The sequence below is a fragment of the Diceros bicornis genome, chromosome 11, assembly GCF_020826845.1.
Source record: "Diceros bicornis minor isolate mBicDic1 chromosome 11, mDicBic1.mat.cur, whole genome shotgun sequence".
Classification (NCBI taxonomy): Eukaryota; Metazoa; Chordata; class Mammalia; order Perissodactyla; family Rhinocerotidae; genus Diceros; species Diceros bicornis.
The window spans coordinates 4,547,496-4,570,785 of NC_080750.1; the positions used below are offsets into that span (position 1 = coordinate 4,547,496).

Genomic DNA, 23,290 nt, shown 5'->3' on the forward strand with positions numbered 1-23,290 from the left:
CGTTTGGATTTAGTAGATTTTGCCAAATAGTTTTTCAATGTGGTTTTAACAATTAAACTCCCATCAGCAACGTATGAGAATTTTCAGCTTCCCTAAATCATCACTAGTACTTGGAATTTTCCATCTTTTTCATTCTAGACGTTCTGGTGAGAGGTGTAGTAGTTTCACATTGTGCTTTAATTTGTATTTCTCCAGTGATTTTGTTGAATTTCTTTTACTACACGTACTGGCCATTTTGCATCCTCTTCCGTAAAGTGCCTGTTCACATCTTTTCCCCTTTCTCTATTGAGTTGTCCTAGTATTTGCTGGAGTTCTTTATACATTATATGTTGTCAATAAATAGACAAAGATATGGATGAGAGTTCTTTACATATTCTGAATCTGAGTCTTTTGTCCTGAAAGAATATATTTATTGCACATATATTATCCTACTCTGCATATTGTGTTTACATCCTCTTAAAGGTGTTTTTCATGAAAAGAAGTTCTTAATTTTAATAAAACTCAATTTCACATTTTCTCTCTCTCTCTTTTTTTTTTTGTGAGGAAGACTAGCCGTGAGCTAACATCCAATGCCAATCCTCCTCTATTTTTGCTGAGGAAGATTGGCCCTGGGCTAACATCTGTGCCCATCTTCCTCTACTTTATATGGGATGCCGCCACAGCATGGCTTGACAAGCGGTGCGTCCGTACACACCCGGGATCTGGGCCTGCAAACCCTGGGCCACTGCAGCCGAGGGTGCGCACTTAACAGCTGCGCCACCGGGCTGGTCCTCATTTTTTCTGTTTATAGTTATCTCTTTTAGTGTCCCACTTAAGAAATCTTTGCCTCTTCCAAAGTCATAAAGAGGTTTTTCTATGTTTATTTTAAAAGCTAAAATTTTATTATTTTATCTTTCATATTTAGATCAATGGAGATCAATGGAGAATTGATTTCGTGTGTGATGTGAGGTCAAAGTCAAGGTGTTTTTTTTCCCATGTGGATATCAAATTAACCCAACACCATTGATTGAAAATGCATCTTTTCCCCATTGTTATACAGTGTTATCAGATGTTGTTGTAAATCAGATGACCATATACATAGGATCTTCTTAGGAATTTCTATTTTGTTGGGCAGCTGTCTATTCTCGAGCCACACTGAGATTTTCTTTATATTTGAACAAAAATATTAGCAATAAATATTAATTCTAGAGGCATCAGTAATTTTTTTTCTAGTTCTTAAAGATGAAGTCATGTTTCAGGGCTCAGCCCACTCGGGGAATTGGAACATTTCAGAGTTACCTTCAGGCTCTCACCTTCATCTTTAGCAGGGCCAGGAGAGAAGGACAAGTCGAGACAGGCAGTAAAGCCAAGGTTCTAGCAAAGTGTCCTTTCTTAGGTCCCAGTGGAGACTGCTATGTCAGTTCAGGTGGGAAGGTGGAGTGCTCTGCCTACCAAAATATCTCCTGCTACGTTTCAGCTACAGAGGAGCTGTACCAAATTCCTATTCTCAGTTGTGGCACTTCTGGTAACAGCTGTAATGTTATCATGAAATTAATAATAACAATAACATCATGTCTTGTATTTTGTATATTTTACCATCAACAAAGAACTTTCACCTGTTACCACATTTAATCTTCTCCCAATCCAATGAGGAAAGTATTATGATACTCCTTTTACAGATGCCAAAAATAAAACTCAAAGATTACCAAGGTTAGGCCTCTTGTGAGTGAGTTATCCAGGACTTTAACCTAGTCTGTGTGACTTTAACTGCAGTGGTTTGGGATCTAAGTGTTGGGACACAGCTCGAGAACTAGATTCTCAGAGAGAATGATGGCCATGTATCTGGTGCCTGCCTTCAACAGGTGCCTTCTGAAATGCCTCCCAATTGCAACTTTACAGTGTCATGGACAGGGGCCCCAAGATCTCACGTTCAAAATGAGACAAAGAGGAACTGTAGAGAATTGGGGAGGGGATAAGGTGGCTAGGATAATGGAATCAACTAGACGACTCTTCTCTCTATTACCCCAAAATAATTTTGCCATTACAAAAAGGGAAGGTAAGAAAATTATTTTTCTTAATGTGTGCCTACTTCTGTAAAATTAAGTTTAAGGAATTTATTTGGTCATTTTTAACACAAACAAAGTGCTCACTAATGCTCTACAAGAAGGATTTTATTTTTGGTGGGGCAAAGGAAACACAAAGAAAAGAATGAGAGGATACCTACCATCAAGTTTAAGAAATACAATGGAGATTCCAGTCTTGATGTAATTAAGTAGCATGTTATTTAGCTCTATTTTGACTTTTATACAAATTTGTTGAATGCCTATAAAGGGTGGCAATGTTCTAAGCACTGGTGGAGGATATAGTGGGAGAAGCTGATTTATAAAAACTAAATAATCTGTTCTGGAAAAGCTAAATAGTCTAGTGCCAAACACTCCTCATATACTAGCGTTAAGAAAAATGACCTCTAGAAAATCCAGCTACTATAAGGTCACTTAGAGTTGTTGTGGACCCCTCCCTAGCTACTCCCTCCCCTGAAAGCTTCTCTTTAAAGTTTTGTTTGCTTTTGCTTGGCGAGATTTCAGAGGCCAAGCCTTTCATTGTATCAGTCCTCCAAAGGCACTTTGTTAGGTTAAAGGGCACGTTTGAGGCGAAAGCTTTTCTGAAATATTTTACAGTGGGGAACAGAGATGAGTCTTTTTGCCAAAGTCCAATTACTAATGCCAAAGCCACATGTGTCCACTAGGGTTCTGTAGACAGCTTTCTGTAAGCAAGGATGCTTAATTCATGAACACATGAAAATTTGCATTTACAATTGAGCAATAAATACTGCTGCTTCAAAAGGAGGTGTTTCTGAGCAGACAGAATGGCGTCCTGGCACCTGCCGGCTCAAGACAGAACCGAAGCCGAGGTCAACCTCCACTCACAGCTGTGGTGGCTGCTTCGGACACCCCAGACCCCATTTGTGCTCTCGGGATTAATGGCAGGTGTTTTATTCTGCTCTGACTGAAACCCCACTCTTCTTTCTGAATTGGACCCTCTTCACTGCAAATATGGGTTGAATTTGAAGAAAAACGTGAGCCACTTTAGTAAACAGATAGTATTTCAAAATTTGGGAGCCATGGCTCTCTTCTAAGTCAAAACATTACAAAGGAAAGAAAGGTTTCTTAGATTATTAACTTTTAAAATTAAAGCTGGGTCATTATTTAAGGTATTTATTTATTTATTTATTTATTTATTTATATATTTTTGTCTTCAGAGTAAAAAAACCAAAACACACTGGTATCAACTAAAGGATAGGCAGCAATACAAATTAATAGATTATTTGAATTACGGAGTAGTATTTTACAGTGGCATTTTGTTGCTTCCAACTACACCAAGCTAACAATCTAATATTTAGTGGACATATTCATTGTTCAGGTATCAGTATCAATGCCAGTTGGTAACTATTTGAAGGTAAAACTTTGTTGCTAAAACAAGGCTGAGGTCAATGGAAAGGAGATACGGTAAAATTAGCGGTCATAAATAAGCGAAAAGTGAGTCACAGCTTTATATGAGGCTTCTTGGGCATTCCTGCCCTTCTGGTCTGGTCTAGTACATTGAAGTCAGATCTTTTAATGTCTACTTTAATAAATAAATAAGAATATTTAAAATTATCTTTCTAATTAGTTTTATGTAATTAGCCCTAATTACATAAATTTGAAAGGTGCTAACAAAGTCTTCATTATTACTGCTATTACTCAGTAGCTGGAACATTTGTTTTAGAGCATTGTTAGAGCGTTATTAATTTACTACCACAGTATTTATAAATTTCAGTGGCAAACTTCAAATTAGCCCCTATTCAAATGACTTCAAATTCAGAATTTACAGTAACAATTTGTCTATTTGTATCAAGCCTTTAATGTGGGTCTTGGCTTATATCAATTTCAGTCTCCCCAAACCTATTTCTATCCAAATAACTAAGGTTTTAACTCTTTTTCCATGCTCTATTATCTATTTCAATTAAATGATAAAACCAAACTAAAAGTACAATGAATAAGAGGTACAATAAATGAGATTCCGGAAAATACTGGATTTCAACCTACATAAAAGTAATTGGAAAATAGCTGGAAAAGACAGATATATTCAGAGGGGTTGGATGTCCCAGGAACAGCCTTTCATTCACTAGAACTGTAAATTTTGCCCACTTTGAACTGGCAAAAGCTAGAGAGGGAATAATTTTGAAAAGATGACAATCACGATAACAAAATTAAATTCTGCTAGAGGTAGAAAAAATGGAAAAAGAGCAAACCCTGGAAATTCTTGGCAGCCAGAGCTGCTGGAATAAGAAGGGAGTTATGATTTCTATCCCAGAAAAGTGTAGATCGTTTTTATTTTTGAAATATAACAAACCTTTTTCTGATTAATATTTTCATTACTATAGAATTATGAGGACAAGCAAGTTTCATTTTCTCAGCATTTACGGTCAAATATCAGCCAGGCAATGTGCTCTGAGTCTGGAGGAGGGACAAGTAAATATAGTTATAATCAGTGGAGTAAACACTGTGCTGTGGGAGTACCGAGAGGAAAGAAGGTAGGAGAGCTGGAGTTAAAAAGATGAGACTGGAAGTGGCTCTCGCAAGTTGGCCAGAGATGAGGTGGACCGGGAAGGGGTGAAGCAGCCCAGGCAGAAGGGAAGAACACACATAAGCCTGAGAGGATGTCCTGCTATCAGAGAAAGACGAGGAGTTCAGAGCGGCCAGAATATATGTGGTGCAGGGAGTGCAGATGGGGAGTAGCAGGAAAGAGAGATTTGGGAAGGCTGGCTAACAATACCCAGGTCCCTGGGCCGGATTCTGTCATCAACTTAACAAGGGGGTGGTGAGATCAAGTGTGCTTTGTGGATCTCTGAGAGCATGGAATGCTATTCTTCTTAAGAAGTTGTTGCCATGTTCCAGGAGAGAGATGGTAAAAGATGTGAATTAAGATCATGACAGAGGGAACACAGGGAAAGTTCTAGATCCAGAAGACATTTCTGAGGTAGAACCAATATGATCAGTTAACAGATTGGACATGGGGGCCACTGACAGATCATCAACATGGTTTAAGAAGTCCCACTCATCTGAAGTTCACAATTCAGTGCATCTGCAGGATAGCGTTGGCCTAAGCTGGTTCAATCCTATAAACACAGCAGCTCCAGAGCCAAATGAACCACATAGAGTTTTAAATCTGGTTTGTATTTCAGATCCAAATGGAGTGTTGGCAGCTTTGGCTGACCTAATCAGAAATAGCTGAGAGAGAATTGTCTATCATCACTGTTGGGTTAAAGGAGCACAGACGATATATGGTGGCCATATGGTGCTCCCACGATGCAGAAGCCATCCTTCTACGTTAACTCGTGAATAAAGTGCACCTTAATTACACTTCCTTTCCTCTACTTTTTAAACTGTAAACTGAACATGGAATTACTACCCAGGCAGGCCTCAGAGATACTGTGGGTTCGGTTCCAGGACACCACAACAAAGTGAATGTTGCAGTTAAGCAAGTCACACAAATTTTTTGGTTGCCTGGTGCATAAAAAAGCCATGTTCACATTGTACTGTAGTCTATTAAGTGTGCAGTAGTGTTATGCCTAAAAAAACAATGCACACACCTTAATTAAAAAATACTTTATTGCTAAAAAATGCCAACCATCATCTGAGCCTTCAGTGAGTTGTAATCTTTTTGCTGGTGGAGGGTCTTGCCTCGATGATGGCTGCTGACTAATCAGGGTGGTGTTTGCTGAAGGTTTGGGTGACGGTGGCAATTTCTTAAAATAAGACAACAAAACAATAAAGCTTGCTCCATTAATTGTCTCTTCCTTCCATGAACGATTTCTCTGTAGCCTGCGATGCTGTTTGCATACTACCCACAGTTGAACTTTTTCCAAAATTGGAGTCAATCCTCTCAAACCCTGCCAACTGCTTTATCAACTAAGTTTATGCAATATTCTAAATCTTTTTTTGTCATTTCAACAATCTTCACAGCATCTTCACCAGAAGTAGATTCTATCTCAAGAAACCACTTTCTTTGCTCATGAAGCAACTCCTCATCCATTAAAGTTTTATCATGAGATTGTAGAAATTCAGTCACATCTTCAGGCTCCACTTCTAATTCTAGTTCTGTTGCTATTTCCACCACACCTACAGTTACTTCCTCCACTGAAGTCTCGAACCCCTCAAAGTCATCCATGAGAGTTGGAATCAACTCCTTCCAAACTCCTATTAATGTTGATATTTTGACCTCTTCCCATGAATCACAAACATTCTTAATGGCATCTAGCATGGTGAATCCTTTCCAGAAGGTTTTCAATTGACTTTGCCCAGATCCATCAGAGGAATAACTATCTATGGCAGCTATAGCCTTACCAAGTGTATTTCTTAAATAGTAAGACTTTAAAGTTGAAATTACTCCTTGATCCATGGGCTGCAGAATAGATGTTGAGTTAGCAGGCATGCAAACAACATTAATCTCATTGTACATCTCCATCAGAGCTCTTGGGTGACCAGGTGCATTGCCAATGAGCACTAATATTTTGAAAGGAATCTTTTTTTCTAAGCAGTAGTTTTCAAAAGTGGGCTTAAAACGTTCAGTAAACCATGTTGTAAACAGATGTGCTGTCATCCAGGCTTTGTTGATCCAATTATAGAGGATAGGCAGAGTAGATTTAGCATAATTCTTAACAGCTCTAGGATTTTCAGAAGGGTAAATGAGTAATGGCTTCAACTTAAAGTCACCAGCTGCATTAGCCCCTAACAAGAGAATCTGTTCTTTGAAGCTTTGAAGCCAGGCATTGACTTCTCCTCTCTCGCTATGAAAGTCCTAGATGGCATCTTCTTCCAATAAAAGCTGTTCCATCTACATTGAAAATCTGTTGTTTAGTGTAGCCACCTTTATTAGTGATCTTAGCTGGATCTTCTGGATAAGTTGCTGCAGCTTCTACATCAGCACTTGCCGCTGCACCTTGCACTTTTATGCTATAGACATGGCTTCTTTCCTTAAACCTCATGAACCAACCTCTGCTAGCTTCAAACTTTTCTTCTGCAGCTTCCTCACCTCTCTCAGCCTTCATAGAATTGAAGAGAGTTAGGGTCTTGCTCTGGATTAGGCTTTGGCTTAAGGGAATGTTGTGGCTGGTTTGACCTTCTATCCCGACCACTAAAACTTTCTCCAGATCAGCAATAAGATTGTTTTGCTTTCTTATCATTTGTATGTTCACTGGAGTAGCAATTTGAATTTCCTTCAAGAACTTTTCCTGGGGCTGGCCTCGTGGCTGAGTGGTTACAGTTTCACGCACTCTGCCTCAGCGACATGGGTTCACGGGTTTGGATCCCAGGCGTGGACCTACTCCACTCACCAGCCATGCTGTGGAGGGATCCCACATACAAAATAGCAGAAAACTGGCACAGATGTTAGCTCAGGGCTAACCTCCCTCAAGCAAAATAAAGAGGAAGATTGGCAACAGATGTTAGCTCAGGGCAAATCTTCCTCACCAAAAAAAAAAAAACCAACTTTTCCTTTGCATTCAGAACTTGGCTAGCTGTTTGGGGCAAGAAGCCTAGCTTTCAGCCTGTCTCACCTTTCATCATGTCTTCCTCACCAAGCTTGATCATTTCTAGCTTTTGATTTAAAGTGAGAGACATGCAACTCTTCCTTTCACTTGAACACTTAGAGGCCATTGTAGGGTTATTAATTGGCCTAATTTCAATATTTTTGTGTCTCAAGGAATACAGAGGCCTGAGGAGAGGGAGAGAGATGGGGGAATGGCTGGTTGGTGGAGCAGTCAGAACACATACAACACACCAAGTTCACTGTCTTATATGGGCGCTGTTTGTGGTGCCCCAAAACAATTACAACAGTAATATCAAAGATCATTGATCACAGGTCACCATAACAAACATAATAATAATGAAAAAGTTTGAAATATTGTGAGAATTACCAAAATGTGACACAGAGACATGAAGTGAGCAAACGTTGTTAGAAAAATGGCACCTACAGACTCGCTCAAACACAGGGTTGCCACAAACCTTCAATTTGTAGAAAACACAATATCCGTGAAGTGCAATAAAGCAAGGTGCAATGAAACGAGGCATATAAAGTATGCCCGTACTTTATAAGCCATAATTTCCCCAGTCTTTTACGGATTAAGGAGGCAGAGTCTGCTGCACCGGCTGTTCTCCAGGACCAGAGCACAACCTCAGTGGTCACTGCACATTTGATGCTGTATGCTCAGGCACTCTTGCAAACATTACTTTATCAAAGTTCACATCTTCCAGGGAGGAAGGAAACAGAGAATATTCAGTTTTCCCTTGTTCCAGTAGGACAGAAACTTCAATTCTACAGATTGTAAGATTTCTGCCTTCTCCCTGACTGCACCATTAGCTTGGCCCCTTGCACCAATGAGATAGATGCTCTTAAACCATACAACTTCATGAAGAAATTGAATTTGGCATCACAGTTTTTAACAGGTATCTGAAAATGCACAAAATAATATTGCAAATAGTATTAACAATGGAAAAATCTAGTGTTTTCTTGAAAAATAGGGACTCTAGTTATTTACATGTGGATAAATGTACCCTACTTCTGAATAAAGAGTTTTATGCAATCAGCATAGGCTCACCTCAAACTAAAATGTGAACATGTGTTCTTCCAAGTATAGACCTCAACTTTGAACTCATATATATAGTTTTCTGCTTTACTAGCCTAATATATTTTTAGAGACATTTCTTCCTCAAATCACCAAATTTTTTTGTTTCATAGACTTCAAATTTGCAAATAACTTCATCTAGTAATGTACAAATTTTAAATTTTTTATGGAAAACCTGAGGTGAAAATGTAGGTATTCCTATATATAAGTATAGATCAATATGCAAGTATGTACGTGTACAATTTATTTTTAAATGCTTCAGAAAAAAAGTAAAAAATAAAAATTAAAAGTATAGTTTGGGGGAATTGTTTTAATTAAGTACATAAAATATCTTGGTGGTTAAGAGCTCAAGCTTGGGAGGCAAACAGATCCAGACTGAAATCCTGATTCTGATCACATGTCCGATCTGTGGCAGGTTAATTAACCTCTTTGAGCCTCAGTTTCTTCATCTGTAAAATGAGGAAAACGATGCTTACTGTTTGGCTAAAATGAAACAGTGCCCATGGAGCATTTGTAGAATGCCTAATCTACCAATGGTAGTGATGATTATGTACACACTCAATATTTGTAATATTTTAATCATGGTAAACATAAAATAAAATTTCTTTTTCAGATATTTGACCTGAGGATGAAGAAAGTAAATACATTAATTTCTAAAATCAAAAGGCAATGTGGCGAGAAATATGTTAGGTGGATGGTTGAAAACATTTGGAGAATAGCAGGTTTAATACAGTTTATCTCAGTGTTCAGGAACTAACCAAACCAATCAAAGCAAAACAAAAACACTTCACTGTAGTTTTAACCACAGTACTTTAATGACTAAACAAGACTACACTTTAGGCCCTAGAACTACCAAGTCACCCCTAGCATACAGTAGCTGCTCAACCAATTCTTGCCGAATTGAAACACCCAGAAAGAAAAGAATGCAATAAAACTCTTAAGAGTTGAAAGCAGCAGCATATAAAGAATTACACAAGAGCCAGATTTAACGTTGCTGCAGAAGAACTGTGTTTATTACAGTGTCAAACTCTGCTAAGCCAGGGAAGGGAATTATAGCTATAAACAGATTTATAGCTTCAGACTTTACACCTTTCGTTTTGCATTGAAGATTAAAAAAGACCAAACAGAAAAGGGGGTAGGTATAAACAGAAATTTAAAATACCAAAACCAGCCCCACTTATTGCAAAACTAATTTTTACAGCTATAATTTTCTGGGCATTTCTGTGGTGAGATCGTAACTATAAGTTCTTTTGTGATGTCAGTTTGAGCCCCGAACACGGGACTATACATGCCCATGACCAGTCTTAAATCATGAGCAGCTGCCATCAGGAAACAATTACTGGGGTCTAGCACTAAAGGAAAATTTAGGAAAACCAAACATTAAAAAAGCGCTCTCAAAAGTAAGGCTGATGTAGCTCAATGGAGTTAAGGGCTTATAAAACAGCAGGAATCAGGGAAGCTCACTCTGGCTTTCCTTTCTAACACAATACAAGTTAAATCCAGCCAAATTACTGCTCCTGCCAATCAAAACCAAGGGGTTCTTTCTTTCTAGCATCGTTCCTTGCATCCAAATGTTTTAAGAGATTGCTAAAACTTTTTGGCTTAACTTGGAGGGTATTTTTTTAACTTATTTTTAAGAGGTCAAATAAAATGAACTCCATGGTGAAAGATTTGGAATCCTAAACATTCCTTTTGTCGAAAGAAAGTATCAACTTGCTGTCTAAATGCCCACAGCAGCCCCTGTGATTTCACAGCTAATGGTGTAAGGTACCCTACAATACTCCTACTGTCCTCAATATAATTCGAACGTATGCAGAGGTACATCCATCTTTAAACCTTGGGTTTAATTTACAGTCATCTATTTCAGCATATTTCCTAATATACTGTCCCAACATAATTTTGCCCAGGCTACTTAAGAAAGCCTGGTTTGCAGGTCAGTTTGATTCTTTGCTTCTTTTGTAGGATCTTATAGAGCAATAGAGGTTTTGTGAAGGGCAACTGAGCACAGCACAGGGATAACGGTAGGGGATCCCCTTGAGTCTAAGGAGACATGCAGAAGGAATGAAAAAAACCACTGTCACATGAGGCTGGGAGAGCCTGAATCTCAGGGTTTGTCTATGCTTCTCAAGCTTCGCATGTGAATTAGAAGCCCAGTCTCCCTCATTCTTAGCTGATGACTAAGAAGATCAAGAGCTTTTAATGGAAGCTTCTACAACTACCTGGTCTCCACCCCCAGATTGTTCTGTATCTCCACCCTGCTCTCTCTGTGGAGTGAAGGGAACACTGCACTTCCTCTCCACCCCCTGCGTCCTCCTCACTTCCCCGCTGCTCTCACTTGTCTCCTCAACCATCACAGCTCCCTTGGATTCTTCCCCTGGTCTCCAAACACGTTCATTCGCCCTCTCCTAAAGTCAAGGGGAAGAAAAGTTGCCTTTCCCCTCTAATCCCTCATTTTAAAGTCCTGTCTTCTTCTTACTATCTCCACCAAACTTCCCTAAATAATAGATTGGTTACAGAAAGAAGGGAGATTGAAGTTGAGGAAAGAGAAAGGAGGTACCTGGGAGGAAGTCATATTTTTACAGTCTGGTTTTGGGAAAAACAAAGTAACATGAGTTGAAATACATATTGGTCTTGGGGGCATTTCTTTCCGTTAGGAAGAAGAATGCTGAGCTATGCGAAGAAAACTGCTGAGCCAGTCCTCAGGGCACTGGAAAGGAGTTACCCTGGACTAACCTAAACTAAATAAACCAGAGCTCTGGGGAGGAAGGGTGACAAAGCCCATAAATGTCAGGATTGCCCAAATTTCTGTCTAAACCTTTTATCTTTTCACTGTACTCCCTTCATCAGCTATCAAACATACCCTGAAGGCTTTAACTACTACCTGACCTATATCCTAAATTCTTTTCCAAGCTGCAATCCTGCATTACCAACTGCTCACCAGATGTCCAAGCCAAAACATGCCGTCACCAGCTCAAACTCAACATTCTCAAACCAAACTTCTCAATTTCCACTGCAAGCCAATCATGACCTTCCTATTTTCTTTCTATTTTTGTTAAACACACCACTACTCCTCCATTCCTACAGGCTCAGTGTTATATTTGATTTGGTAAATGGAATCTATTACCAAATTCTGTAGATTTCATTCTCCACAAAATCCCTTGAATCTATCTTTCCATGTTTGTTGTGAGCACCCTTGTTCCCGGTTTGCAAGAATAGTCTACAAGCCTCTACTCGTCTTCCCTCCCTCTACTCCATCCTTTGTACTTTTGTCAGATTATTTTTCCTAAAGCACATTTCTGAACATATCATTCCTCAGCTCAGAAAGCATCAAGGGCTCGTTTTGCAATCCACAATGAAAAGTTGTTATAGCCAATGATCCTCCGTGAACGAAAAAGTTGTTAGGTGAGAGGTTACTGGGAATCAGGCCAATATCGCTTGACCTGCTGACCAACCAACCCTTACAGGTCTCGTGATGTGAGGAAGTATAGTACACCTTTATAAGAAACGCTTCCTAAAAATTGAACTAATCAAAGCTCTAAATGGAACTTGCAGCTTATAAGAAATACAGAAGATAGGAGAACAAGTTAAATAGCACTATGAGGGAGTCATTAGACCAACCTAGAATGTGGGGCATTCTATTTATAGGACAAAAGTCCTGGAAAAATTGATGGCATGTAAAAATAAAAAGAGAAGGAAGACTATAGAGTAAAAGAGAATGAAAAGTTATAGCAATTAAATGCCAAGTGTGGGCCTTGGATTTTGATTCAAACAAATTATCTGTACAAAGACATTTTTGAGACAATTGCTGAAATTTAAATTTAATTGGGGAGATTGAGTTTAAATTTAATTGGGGAGATTGAGTATGATGATGTTAAGGAATTATTGTTAATTTTATTAGGGTTAATAATGAAATGATGGTTATGTTTTAAAAAGACCCTACCAGTTAGAGATTCATATTTCAGTGTTGGTAAATGCAAAGACAGGATATCTAGACTTTGCTTTCAAATATACCAGCAAAAAACAAAACAAAACAAAATAAGGAGGGGAAGGGATTCATGACACAAGATTAGCAGTTGATAATCCTTGAAGCTGGGTGATGGGTCTAGGGCCAGCTTACGATACTATCTTCTCTTCCTTTCGTGTGTGTTTGAAAATTCCCAAAAGAAGTAGTCATATAATTTAAAATTTTATTTTAGACGACTCTTCAGGTTCCTACCAAATAAAGTGTTAACTTCTGCCTGTGTCCAAAGTCCTCTGTAATCTGCTCCTAACTTTCCTTTTCTGCTTTATCCCTCCTCGCACCCACCCCAGATCCATAAGGATCTCCCCCTCCAGTCAGCCCTGAATGCCAGCTGTTCTCAGAATGCCCCTCACTCTTGTTGCACTCTATATCTCTGCTTATGCCATTCTTTCTGCCAAATAAACATCATCAATTATTATTCTCCTTGGAATTTTAGCACACCTTTCATGAAATCTCTTACCTGGCAACCTGAGCTGCTATGGAACTATTCGGGAAAAAAATAAACATGATAGAAATTTGAGTTTCTGAAAGAAATGTTAGTCCTTGCTGTAAATGCCCATCTCCACGTCCCCTACAATCTCACTCTCGTTAGAGCCAGTCACTGATGGCTCATCTCAGTGACCTCTCTTCCCTAAGCTTTACTTGACCTTCTTTCAGATATGTTCTTTCCCTATTTTTGAACTCCTAAAGCACTTGTGACTCTTTTATAAAACTTGGCTCACTCTGCTAGGCATAAGATTTATGCTTCATACTAAAACTGTCTGGGCCCCTGTGGGCAGGAAGAGAGTTATATGAGGAGAGGTAACTAACGCTGACTGTGGAGGCTTTAATATGTCCTAGCGCAGGGCCTTCGGCAGGTCACTTAACCTCTCTGAGCCTCAGTTTCCACATCTGTAAGATGGAACAAACAATAATTACCTCATATGGGAGCTATAGGAAGTAATTAAAGAACATATGGTCCTCTATAAATATTATTTCCCTTCCTTACTTTTTTTTGTGTGGGTGTGTGGGTGTAAGGAAGATCAGCCCTGCGCTAACATCTGCCAATCCTCTTTTTTTTTTTTTTTTTGCTGAGGAAGACTGGCCCTACATCCGTGGGCTAACATCCGTGCACATCTTCCTCCACTTTTATGGGATGCTGCCACAGCATGGCTTGCCAAGTGGTGCGTCAGTGCGCGCTAGGGGTCCAAACCGGCAAACCCCGGGCCACCGCAGCCGAGCGCACGCACTTAACCGCTTGCGCCACGGGGCTGGCCCCCCCCTTTTTTTTTTTTTGGTGAGGAGGGTTGGCCCTGAGCTAACACCTGTGCCAATCTTCCTCTATTTTTTTGTATGTGGGATGCTGCCACAGCATGGCTTGACGAGCAGTATGTAGCTCGGCACCCAGGATCCGAAACTGTGCACCACCAGCCACCAAAGCAGAGTGCACAAACTTAACCACTATGCCACCGGGCTGGCCCCTATTTCCCTTCCTAATTCAAATGTGTAGCCTTGTACCTTATACATGGTAAGCATTCAATAAATATATTAGCAGATTTCCTGCAACAGAGGTCTCTAACAATGTATCAGGGCCAAAATTACCATTCCCTGAATAGCCTGTTAACAATCAAAAAGTCACAGATATCTGTATGTCTAACCTGCTTCCAATTAATGCTTATGAGGATACATTTGATTCCAGCTAGAACTTCTGCCTTCTGGGGTCACTACAATTTCTCATCTGTTGATTCATGACTCTAATTCAGAAGAGTTAAGACTAACAGCAAAAGGAATGAAACAAGTTTGCACAGCCTCTTGAAGATGAAATGAACTCTATTCAATGAAAATTCCTTTTTCTCACATCTCAAACACGGGCAGATATTTTTGGCTCCTGTCTCCCTCCTGCCTGTGACTCCAAACTTTTAGAAAGAGTACTCTATTTTCACTCTACCCATATTTTCAATACTGAGTCACTCCTAAAAACAAGGCAATACTGCTTTGAAAACTACACAGCTACTAAAGTCACTAACTGACCCCTCAATTGCAAACCCAGCGACAACAGTTCACACAGCTGAACACTGCACCCTTAGTTTCTTTGGCAATGCTCTCCTCTGCGTCTTCTACTGTCTGATGGGGCTTTCTCGATAATTGATGATATTTATTCAACCATATCAATTGAGGAGGCACCACCTTTGATTTGTCTTCAACTCCACATATTTATTATAAAAAGAAAATTTACTGAACATAAATTACTATGATAGATTCTTCCTGATCTAAGAGCTTAATTAGCACTGAATATACTGACCCATTTGAAAAAAATAAACTTGAAGTGCAAAGGCTCACATTACTTAGGGAGGGAGTAGAGTCTCCTACAGTCATTATTGAAACTCAGTTTAAATGTGGCCTATCCAAAAGAAAGAAGACAGGGTAAAATGTTTCTACCTACTATCTCATAGCATTTCCCTTTTAATCTCTCCATGATCCAAGAAATATATTCTACATTAGAAATGTAGTATCAATTGAAATGACCAGAGATATTTAGAGAGAAAATAAATTTAGCTTATTAAGAATTTTGGTTAGGATACCAAAATTATCAAAGGAATCCATAAAAACATATATGTGATAGTATATATATGTATAATATACTTGACAAAATTTATAAATAAAAATTTTAAAGTTTGAAACATGTCAAAGTGAATTAATTTTACTTCACTGAAGAACAATATTTTGAACTAAAACTCTTTGCTATCTTTAAAAAGAATTAGACACACAGATGTGCACATAAATGTTTGTTTTAGATAGAAAGTTCTATGCTATAACCATATCTAACTATGCTAATCATTTTTCACGAATTTCTTAATTTTAAGATTAAGTAACTTATCTTAAACCTCTATACGCTTTTAGGCTATTATTCTATTTGGTGTGTATCCAGCAGATGAAGGACCACCATCAGTGTAACATGTCTTTCTGGATCTGTCTCAGTGAAGGTGTGCATGTGGGCGTTCATATGTGCATAAATGGGCCTTTAATAACACTTACATGTGCCATATACCATTCTAAGTGCTTCATTAATTCATGTATTAAGTGAAACCAACCACCCTTATTTTACACTGAAAAACTGAAGGAAAAAAGATAACTTGTCCAAAGTCACACAGTTCGTAAGTGGTAGGTCAGGATTTAAACCCAGCTATCTGCCTCTGGAGCTCATTTCTTGAACTGTATTCGATGTATTCCATATGCTGCTTTAAAAATAGACTGCTAAATGTTGATATTTTCAGTTGTTTCAGTCATTTCATCACCAAATATATACAAAATTATCTTTAAATCTGAATTATTAAACGTTTACCTTTATTCAACAAAAATCTATTGTGCCTTTTCTATATATCAACATTGTAGAAAGACATTGAGATACAAAAATGAGTAAGTTAAGGGAATAATAACAGCTTCCAAGTATGCAAATCAATGTCAGATTAACTTATTCATGAAAGGCTATGTGTTATTCATCTTTATTCAGACAGAATTAAGAGGAATATATTTGATAGAAAACAAAGCATAAAGTTGGCAATAGAAGTTTTCTTCAATTAATTTCAGTGGGAAAGAATTCTAAGCTAAAATTAAATTTTGAGATGATGTTATACCATTTCAACATACAGATGACCATGTAAAAATAAAGAAATATGGATTTTAGTAAAATAAACAAGCTGCTATACTATGTATACCCTTAAAGACATAAGCTCTTTGGAGTACAATGGAGTCTTTCATATTGTATTAACCATTTACTTAATAAAATAGCAAAAAAATCTGAAACGTTAGGACTTTTATAATTATTCTCTATCATATAGACACTGCACAAAATATAGACAAAGGGGGATGATAATACTTTATCAAGTCTAGCATGATTTATCCAGGATAGAACATATTACTAGTTTAATATGACAGTTTTATTATGTAGTGAGCAAAATAAAGACTTTATGTACACACACACATGTACGCATGCACGCACAGACACATGCTTTTCAAATTTCTTGGAGAATGTGTCTGTCCTCCCCCTGTCCCCAAGTCAGACTATATGGGTCTGAAAAAGGCTGGATTGGAACACAAACATGAAATATGGTAATTGCTAAAGTGTTAGGTTAGAAGGAGCTTAGTACATAATTAAAAACATATGAATAGAAAGTTAAATACTGCTCCAAAATATAATATTTTATTCAGAAATAATTCCTTACAAGGCACATAGCTTGATTTTTTGTAAATTTTAGTGAAATGTTGTGAAACGGCAATGACAATGTCAGAACAACAACAACAAAAAGAAAAAGCAATTTGGGGAAGAAGGCAAAGTGACATCTTCCACTTCTTTTCAAGTGTATCTGAAAAAATACAAATGGAAGCCACCCGCCTCCAAGTGCAGTTGTCTGATGGTATTTGCTTGTGGTTTCTCTTACATTTTTTTCTCACTGAGTAATACAGAGTTACAACATGCAGGCCACTTTAGTCCTTTGAATTCCTAAGGGAATCATATCTCCTTTATGTTCACATACAACTCCAAAGGAGAGTTATAAGGAAGGCTTTGAAATTCTAAAAATTCTATGCAAAAGAAATACCACTGGTATGGAAGGGGTACCCTTCACTTAATACAGTGGTTCCACTATTTCAGTATCCCCTACTGAATATACTGATGGAGTTATTTGGGGCAAAGAAAAAGCCAATGTGTCTTTATAAAGTATACAAGATGGAATCCCGAGAAGGTTTTTTAAAACAACTAGTTTCTACAATTTGTATTAAATTATTTATTAGTGGGAGAATATTACTGTTTAACCACTGTGGCCTTACACACAACCACCAAGAGCTACTTTCTCTAACAGTCTTGACTGTTAAAAATCAAAGCCAAGCCTTGAACCCTACAAATAAATTGTTACAAAATAAAATAATACACTATAAGTATGGCCCTGGATTAATGCTTTCTGTTTATTTTCACCAAATATCAAATATTAATATAAATAGACTATGACAATGAAAGAAAACAAAGATATCCAAACTCTCCAGGCCATCTGGAAGTGAGATATTAAAACTGATAAATGTTCAGTAAGTTCTCAGAGCTTAGAAACCTCAGTGACCTGGTTTAAATGGCATTATTGATGACACATCATGTTACTGACTGGGGCAGTTAGAGTTATGAAAAGCTGACAGTATCCCTCACCCTCAGCTTCCTTTTCCTTAAACCCTTGTATCTTCCATTCACCATTCATAACATCTGTTGAACTTCCACGTACAAGGAGCTAAGTTAGGTGTTGTGGAAGATACTAAAGATGAAAGAAAGCGTGGATCCTGATCGTGAACTTCACAAAAGCTAGTAAGAAAGAGAGAAAAGATGTTTATAAATAACTATGATACAATAGGAAGAGGAAATGGGAGGAGAGGAATTTATGTTCACTGAGTGTCTGCCATGTACCAGGCACCACGTTAGCAGTTACACATTTATTATCTTATTTAATCCTCACACCGTCTGTTGAAAGAAGACATTATTATCTATCCTTTACAGATTGAGAGAAGGAGACTCAGAGTGACTGAGTAACTTGCCCAAGATCACAGAGCTTGTAAGTAGAAGAGCTAGGATTTGACTTACAATCTGTCTGGCTTTGCTGGCTATGCTCCCTCTATTTTAAGCGTAAAGTTAAAAAGCTGTACAGATAAAGCACTGTGGGGATTCAGCAAAAGGGAGAAATTACATTCTGCTAAATGAGAGTCAAGACATCTTGATGGAAGAAGTGGCATGTAAGCAAGAGGGCTGATCACATTTGGATGTGTGGAAACTCAGTGTATCCAGGGGCTGGGAGGGAAGCAGTTCTGCACAAAAAAACTATCCTAAGGAAAGACAAACGAAGAAAAACAGATTTGAATAGAAAAAGGAAATGGTTTGATTTGGTTTGGATGAAGCATAGTGTCCAGAAAGAGCATTAATGAAAAATTAGTGAGAGCTAAGGCTAGAAAAACAGGCCAAATCAAAGGATTTGAATGTCAAGCAAGGAACTAGATTTCATTGCACTCTAAATGGTAATCACATTGAGACTCAGAGTTGTGGGGTCAGAAGAGTGACATAACGAGAACCACGATAGAAAAACTTCATCCGGCAGACACATACAGGCTGATGTTGGCTGATGCTACACTCAATCCCAACCCTTGATGTCGTCACCCTAGAGACAGGAGAGAGCAGAATGCTCACTTCCTGACTCACCTCCCTTGCAGCCCAGACTGGCCCTGCAACAGCACGGCAATGGGGAAGTCGGGGTCAAAAGGAGTAGAAATGTGGAACCCTGTCAGGTAGGCAGAGAGCTGGAGGGATTTAATGTTCCATCAGCCATTAGCAAGGTTGCACAGAGTGTCAGCACCTGGACTCTGACACCTGGCAGTGGAGGGGAAAGGAACGGGAGGAGTTGGGGTGAAGACAGTCAGAAAGGGAATGAATGTGGGCATGGGGAGCTGGGAGAGGACTAGCCATGAGAACAGGGGTGCCTGCACCAGGGCAGAAACCCAGTTACTAGAACTAAGGCCTGGTGCCAGGACTGCAGTCAGAACAATGGCGTTGATCCTGAGTCACCCGCATGTGGGAGAAAACCTCCTTAAATGCCTCATGTTTAAGGTCCCGACTGAACCTGGGGATTACCCAGATGTGCAGATGCAGGGCGGGACTCGCAGGTGGTGTTAAAGGAAGCCTTGGAAGGGTGGGTCTGTGGGAATTGACAGAACTTCAACATTCCACTTGACTATTAATACTAAGGAACTATCAGAAGAACAGACTGAGCCTGTCTGGTTCACCGCAACTTCACAGCAGCATTATTGCGCCCTGTACAAAGCAGGGGCTAAATAAATACTTGAGCCACTGAATTGAATTATGTTAATATGAATTAATGAACAAATGTCAGGGTGACTTTCATTTCAATAGATTTATTTTGTCCCACACCCAAATAATTCTCATTACCTCTAGTTTGAAATACAAATGCTCATCTGCCTTTTTTCTAATTTCCTTTCCTTCTTTCCTCCCTTACTTACTCTCTGTTGTCACTTGTTATTTTTTCTTTTTACCCAACCTTTTTTTCAAGTCTCTGTGACATATTTACTCTATCCCATCCCTTTTCCTCTCCAAGAATTTGATTTGCATTGATTCAGTGGATTTGCAGCAACATCCTCTCCATTTATTTCTCTCTTGTCCCATCTTAACCACAGCTGCTAGAGTTGCCTTATTTTCCTTCCTAATACCCTTTCACCATCTCATTTCCCTTGTCAAGAGCCATTTGCTCACCATTTAGGCTAATGCAAAGGCTCACGTCTCTTCCCTCAGGCCTATTTTCATGTTCAGTTTCATATTATCACTGTTCCAGGGTTCACTGCCAGTTACCTTTCCAACCTTTGCAATTTTTTAACAATCTAGGCTAAATCCGTCTAAGCCATCTTCAACCTGAGCAAGATGATCAGAAGAACTCCCTGAATAGTAGACATTTCCCCTTTTTACCATTGGTCTGCAAAATAAAGCCCTATTAATCTGGAAGTCCTTACTAAAGGATGTATGATACCGAAGAAGCAGAATTGAGTTTTTCACACTGTAAGGAAGAGTTCTGCACTGCACAATACTGTGAATAAGATGACGTGGGAATGTTCAACCTATGCAAGGAAACTCTCCTTGACATAAACATTTGCACATGAATAACAAGTTGCCAATTATAATTCTGTCCAAATCTTTTAATAAACTTTCAAGGATGTGCAATCTCCCAACTCAAACATTTGCAACGCCTTTTTTGGAAGTTACTTGCTCATTAACTGCGGATGTAGACGCAAGATTTATGGTGACCGTGTTCTTCTTTTTATGGTTATCCTCTTTAATATCTCATTAACTAATGTGCTTTTAATGCTGTCTTTTTGCCTAATTTTTCAAGTTTTTAAATCCATATCTGAATTTTCCACTTTGTTTTGTCTATAGGACATTAGCACTTGGATGTTGTAGCAGATGTAGGTGCCGACCCACACCACCACCTCCATCCAAGACAGTGCTAGAATACAGGTCCCACATGTCCCTGCGGCTTCCTGCATCCCTCTAGCAGCTGGAACATGCTAGATCTTCTGGGGCAGTCCAGAATGCCAGGGAATTAACCCCCAGTCACCACTCTCAACAATGAAGGAAGGGAAATTAGTGGATAAATACATCAATTCCCTGCCCCTCAGCAGGGTGACTCTGAGGCAAGCTCGACGGTCTGTCAGAGGTTCCTCAGCAGGACTGAGCCCCAACTGTCCACAGTGGTAACCTGCTCATTAATTCACCGTTTCCTGGTTCTCCTGGCTTCCCCGTGTCATCTTCCCACTCCCTCACAATGCTTCCTGGGATCATCTCCGAAATAAACTATTTATGCCCAAATCCTCATCTTAAGGGCTGCTCTGGGGTAGGGGGAGGTAATCCAGGCTAAGACAGAGGTCCTATTAAAACTTAAAATATGTTAAAGATTATGATCTTCTCTTAAAACCAACACTCCAACTTCTTTTATGGTCTGTTATCTCACCTTCCTCTCTCCTGAGAGGCGAGTGCTACAGGGGTGTGAGGGTCTCAGAGACAGACTTGACTTCTGCTCCCAGCTTCATGGTGCCACCCTAGGTAAGTCATTTATCTCTTCTGATTCTGTATATATATGTCTTGAATCATAATACTTTCCAAGGCTGTTGTAAGCATTAAATAAAATAAAGCATGCAAAGCATCTTTTACTTTTCCTTCATCCTGTTATAATGTAGTAGTTTCAAATTTAGGGAATAAGCTACAACTTTCTTTTGTGGGTTTTTTCCACCTCCAATAATTACCTTGAGCCAACTTAGAATATAAGAGTGAAAATCACAAATAGTGAGAGTATCCTCTGATATGAATATAAATTAATTACACATCAAACTTTTTCTCATGAGTGTAGCATGAAACGGACTGCTCTCCTGAAGTACATGGGGTTTTTTGTTTGTTTTGTTAGACAGCCTTATATACAGAGCTCATAAAAGCTATAAACAATATTCTTATGGTCTAGTATGAGAATTAGCACACAATAGACAATTTATGCTATTGATTAAAAAAGATATCATGAAAATCATTTATTTACAAAACAATATAGGACAGAAATCGCATTCATTATATCGAGGGGAAAGACTCGTAAGGGGAGCTCAATAAATAATTATGTTATTTACAGGTATTACAATCTTTACAGGTAAAGATTAATAATGGCATTTCCTTCTCTGTAGCTTCCTACAGACTACAATAAGTATTGACACTGAGTTTGCTGTTTTTTACTGACTGCTCATTTCTGACAACTCCCTTCCTTTGTACTTTCATCTTCATACACATTCCTTCTCTTCCTAAAATTTCCTCATTTTCTTCAAGATGACCTAGGGCTCAAAAGATTTTCTGTTGACTGTATTTAATTATAAATCATGTCTTCAGCAGTTGGTTTATACTGAAAATGCAGAACGAATTCAATATCTGTCTATAATGAATCAAAAGTAGCTGGTAGTATCACAGAACAAATAATCAGAGTCTGTGTGGATTTCCAACAACATTATTACTACATGATTAATCAGGACCTAATACAAACCAGGTCATACCCGCTGTCTACTAAGCCATTTCATCTTACATTAAAGTCCTGTGGCACTGTTTCAGATCAGTTAAGAGTTTCGCTTTAGATGAGAGTACATTGTTAAACTTGCCATCTGGTCCAACAGCTGATGTGGCTCACAGAACCCTGGAGAGGCCCCAAAGCTTTACTCCTGGGAACTATTTGGTCTACTGTGTGGTGTCATGATTACTGGTTCATAGCTTTTTTATATCCTTTGAAAAGAAGTGCACAAAAACCTCCACACTGGGAAAATCCTCAATTGAAATTAATTTGTTAGAAAAGAGTTCACTTACCTGAGGACCGGGCTGACCCTGAAATTGACAAAAAGAAAAAACGAAAACAATTACAAAATTGTTTTCTTAAGTGAATATTTTCACTACCCAAACTTAAACTAGTTCTAAAAATTTTTTCAAAATATTTCTGAAGATAATAATACCTAACTACTGACAAATTTCACTTTGTGGTTTTAAAAATAGTATTATATCTTGATACTTTTCCTCTATGCTATTTATCTAAAATCTTGATGTTATGGTCTGTCATATGTAACTCCAGAACGACTCAAAGGTTTTAGCATGCTCTAGAATTAAACTGGATAAAGAGAAGGCAAAAGGTGAACTACAGCTCACGTTATCATAAGGAATGGGTTACTTGAAGAGAGCGTCATCTAGCATGGACTACTATTACTGCGAGCTACATATTCAAAGAAGGCACCGAGTTAAGAAAAAGAGAGGCAGATATTTTAGTTTTAGAACTCACTGACTCTTTGAATTTCTCATTGTTTCAATAATATTTTGTCAAAATTTTTAATAAACATCTATCTTTTACTCTGCATAATTCAGCCTAAGGGCATTTTCAAAGGATACGAGGGGCCATTGGCTCAATTAAAGTGCATCATTAACATCTCACACAGTCAGTAGATGATGTCACTTTCTTGTTATTTAAGCTGACAAAAATGTCAAAGCAGCATAATGGTAATGCTTCTCACTAAAGCTAAATCACTGTGAATAAAAGTAGTGA

At 38.5% G+C, this 23,290-nt stretch overlaps 1 protein-coding gene across 1 annotated transcript in view; it reads right to left on the reverse strand.

Annotated features, from left to right (window-relative positions):
- Positions 1 to 23,290, reverse strand: part of COL25A1 (collagen type XXV alpha 1 chain) — a 440,619-nt gene that overhangs the window by 152,482 nt on the left and 264,847 nt on the right. Inside the window, exon 5 of the mRNA XM_058549892.1 lies at positions 22,567 to 22,584. Coding sequence (XP_058405875.1) covers positions 22,567 to 22,584 — 18 coding nt within the window. The remainder of the gene's footprint in view (positions 1 to 22,566; positions 22,585 to 23,290) is intronic.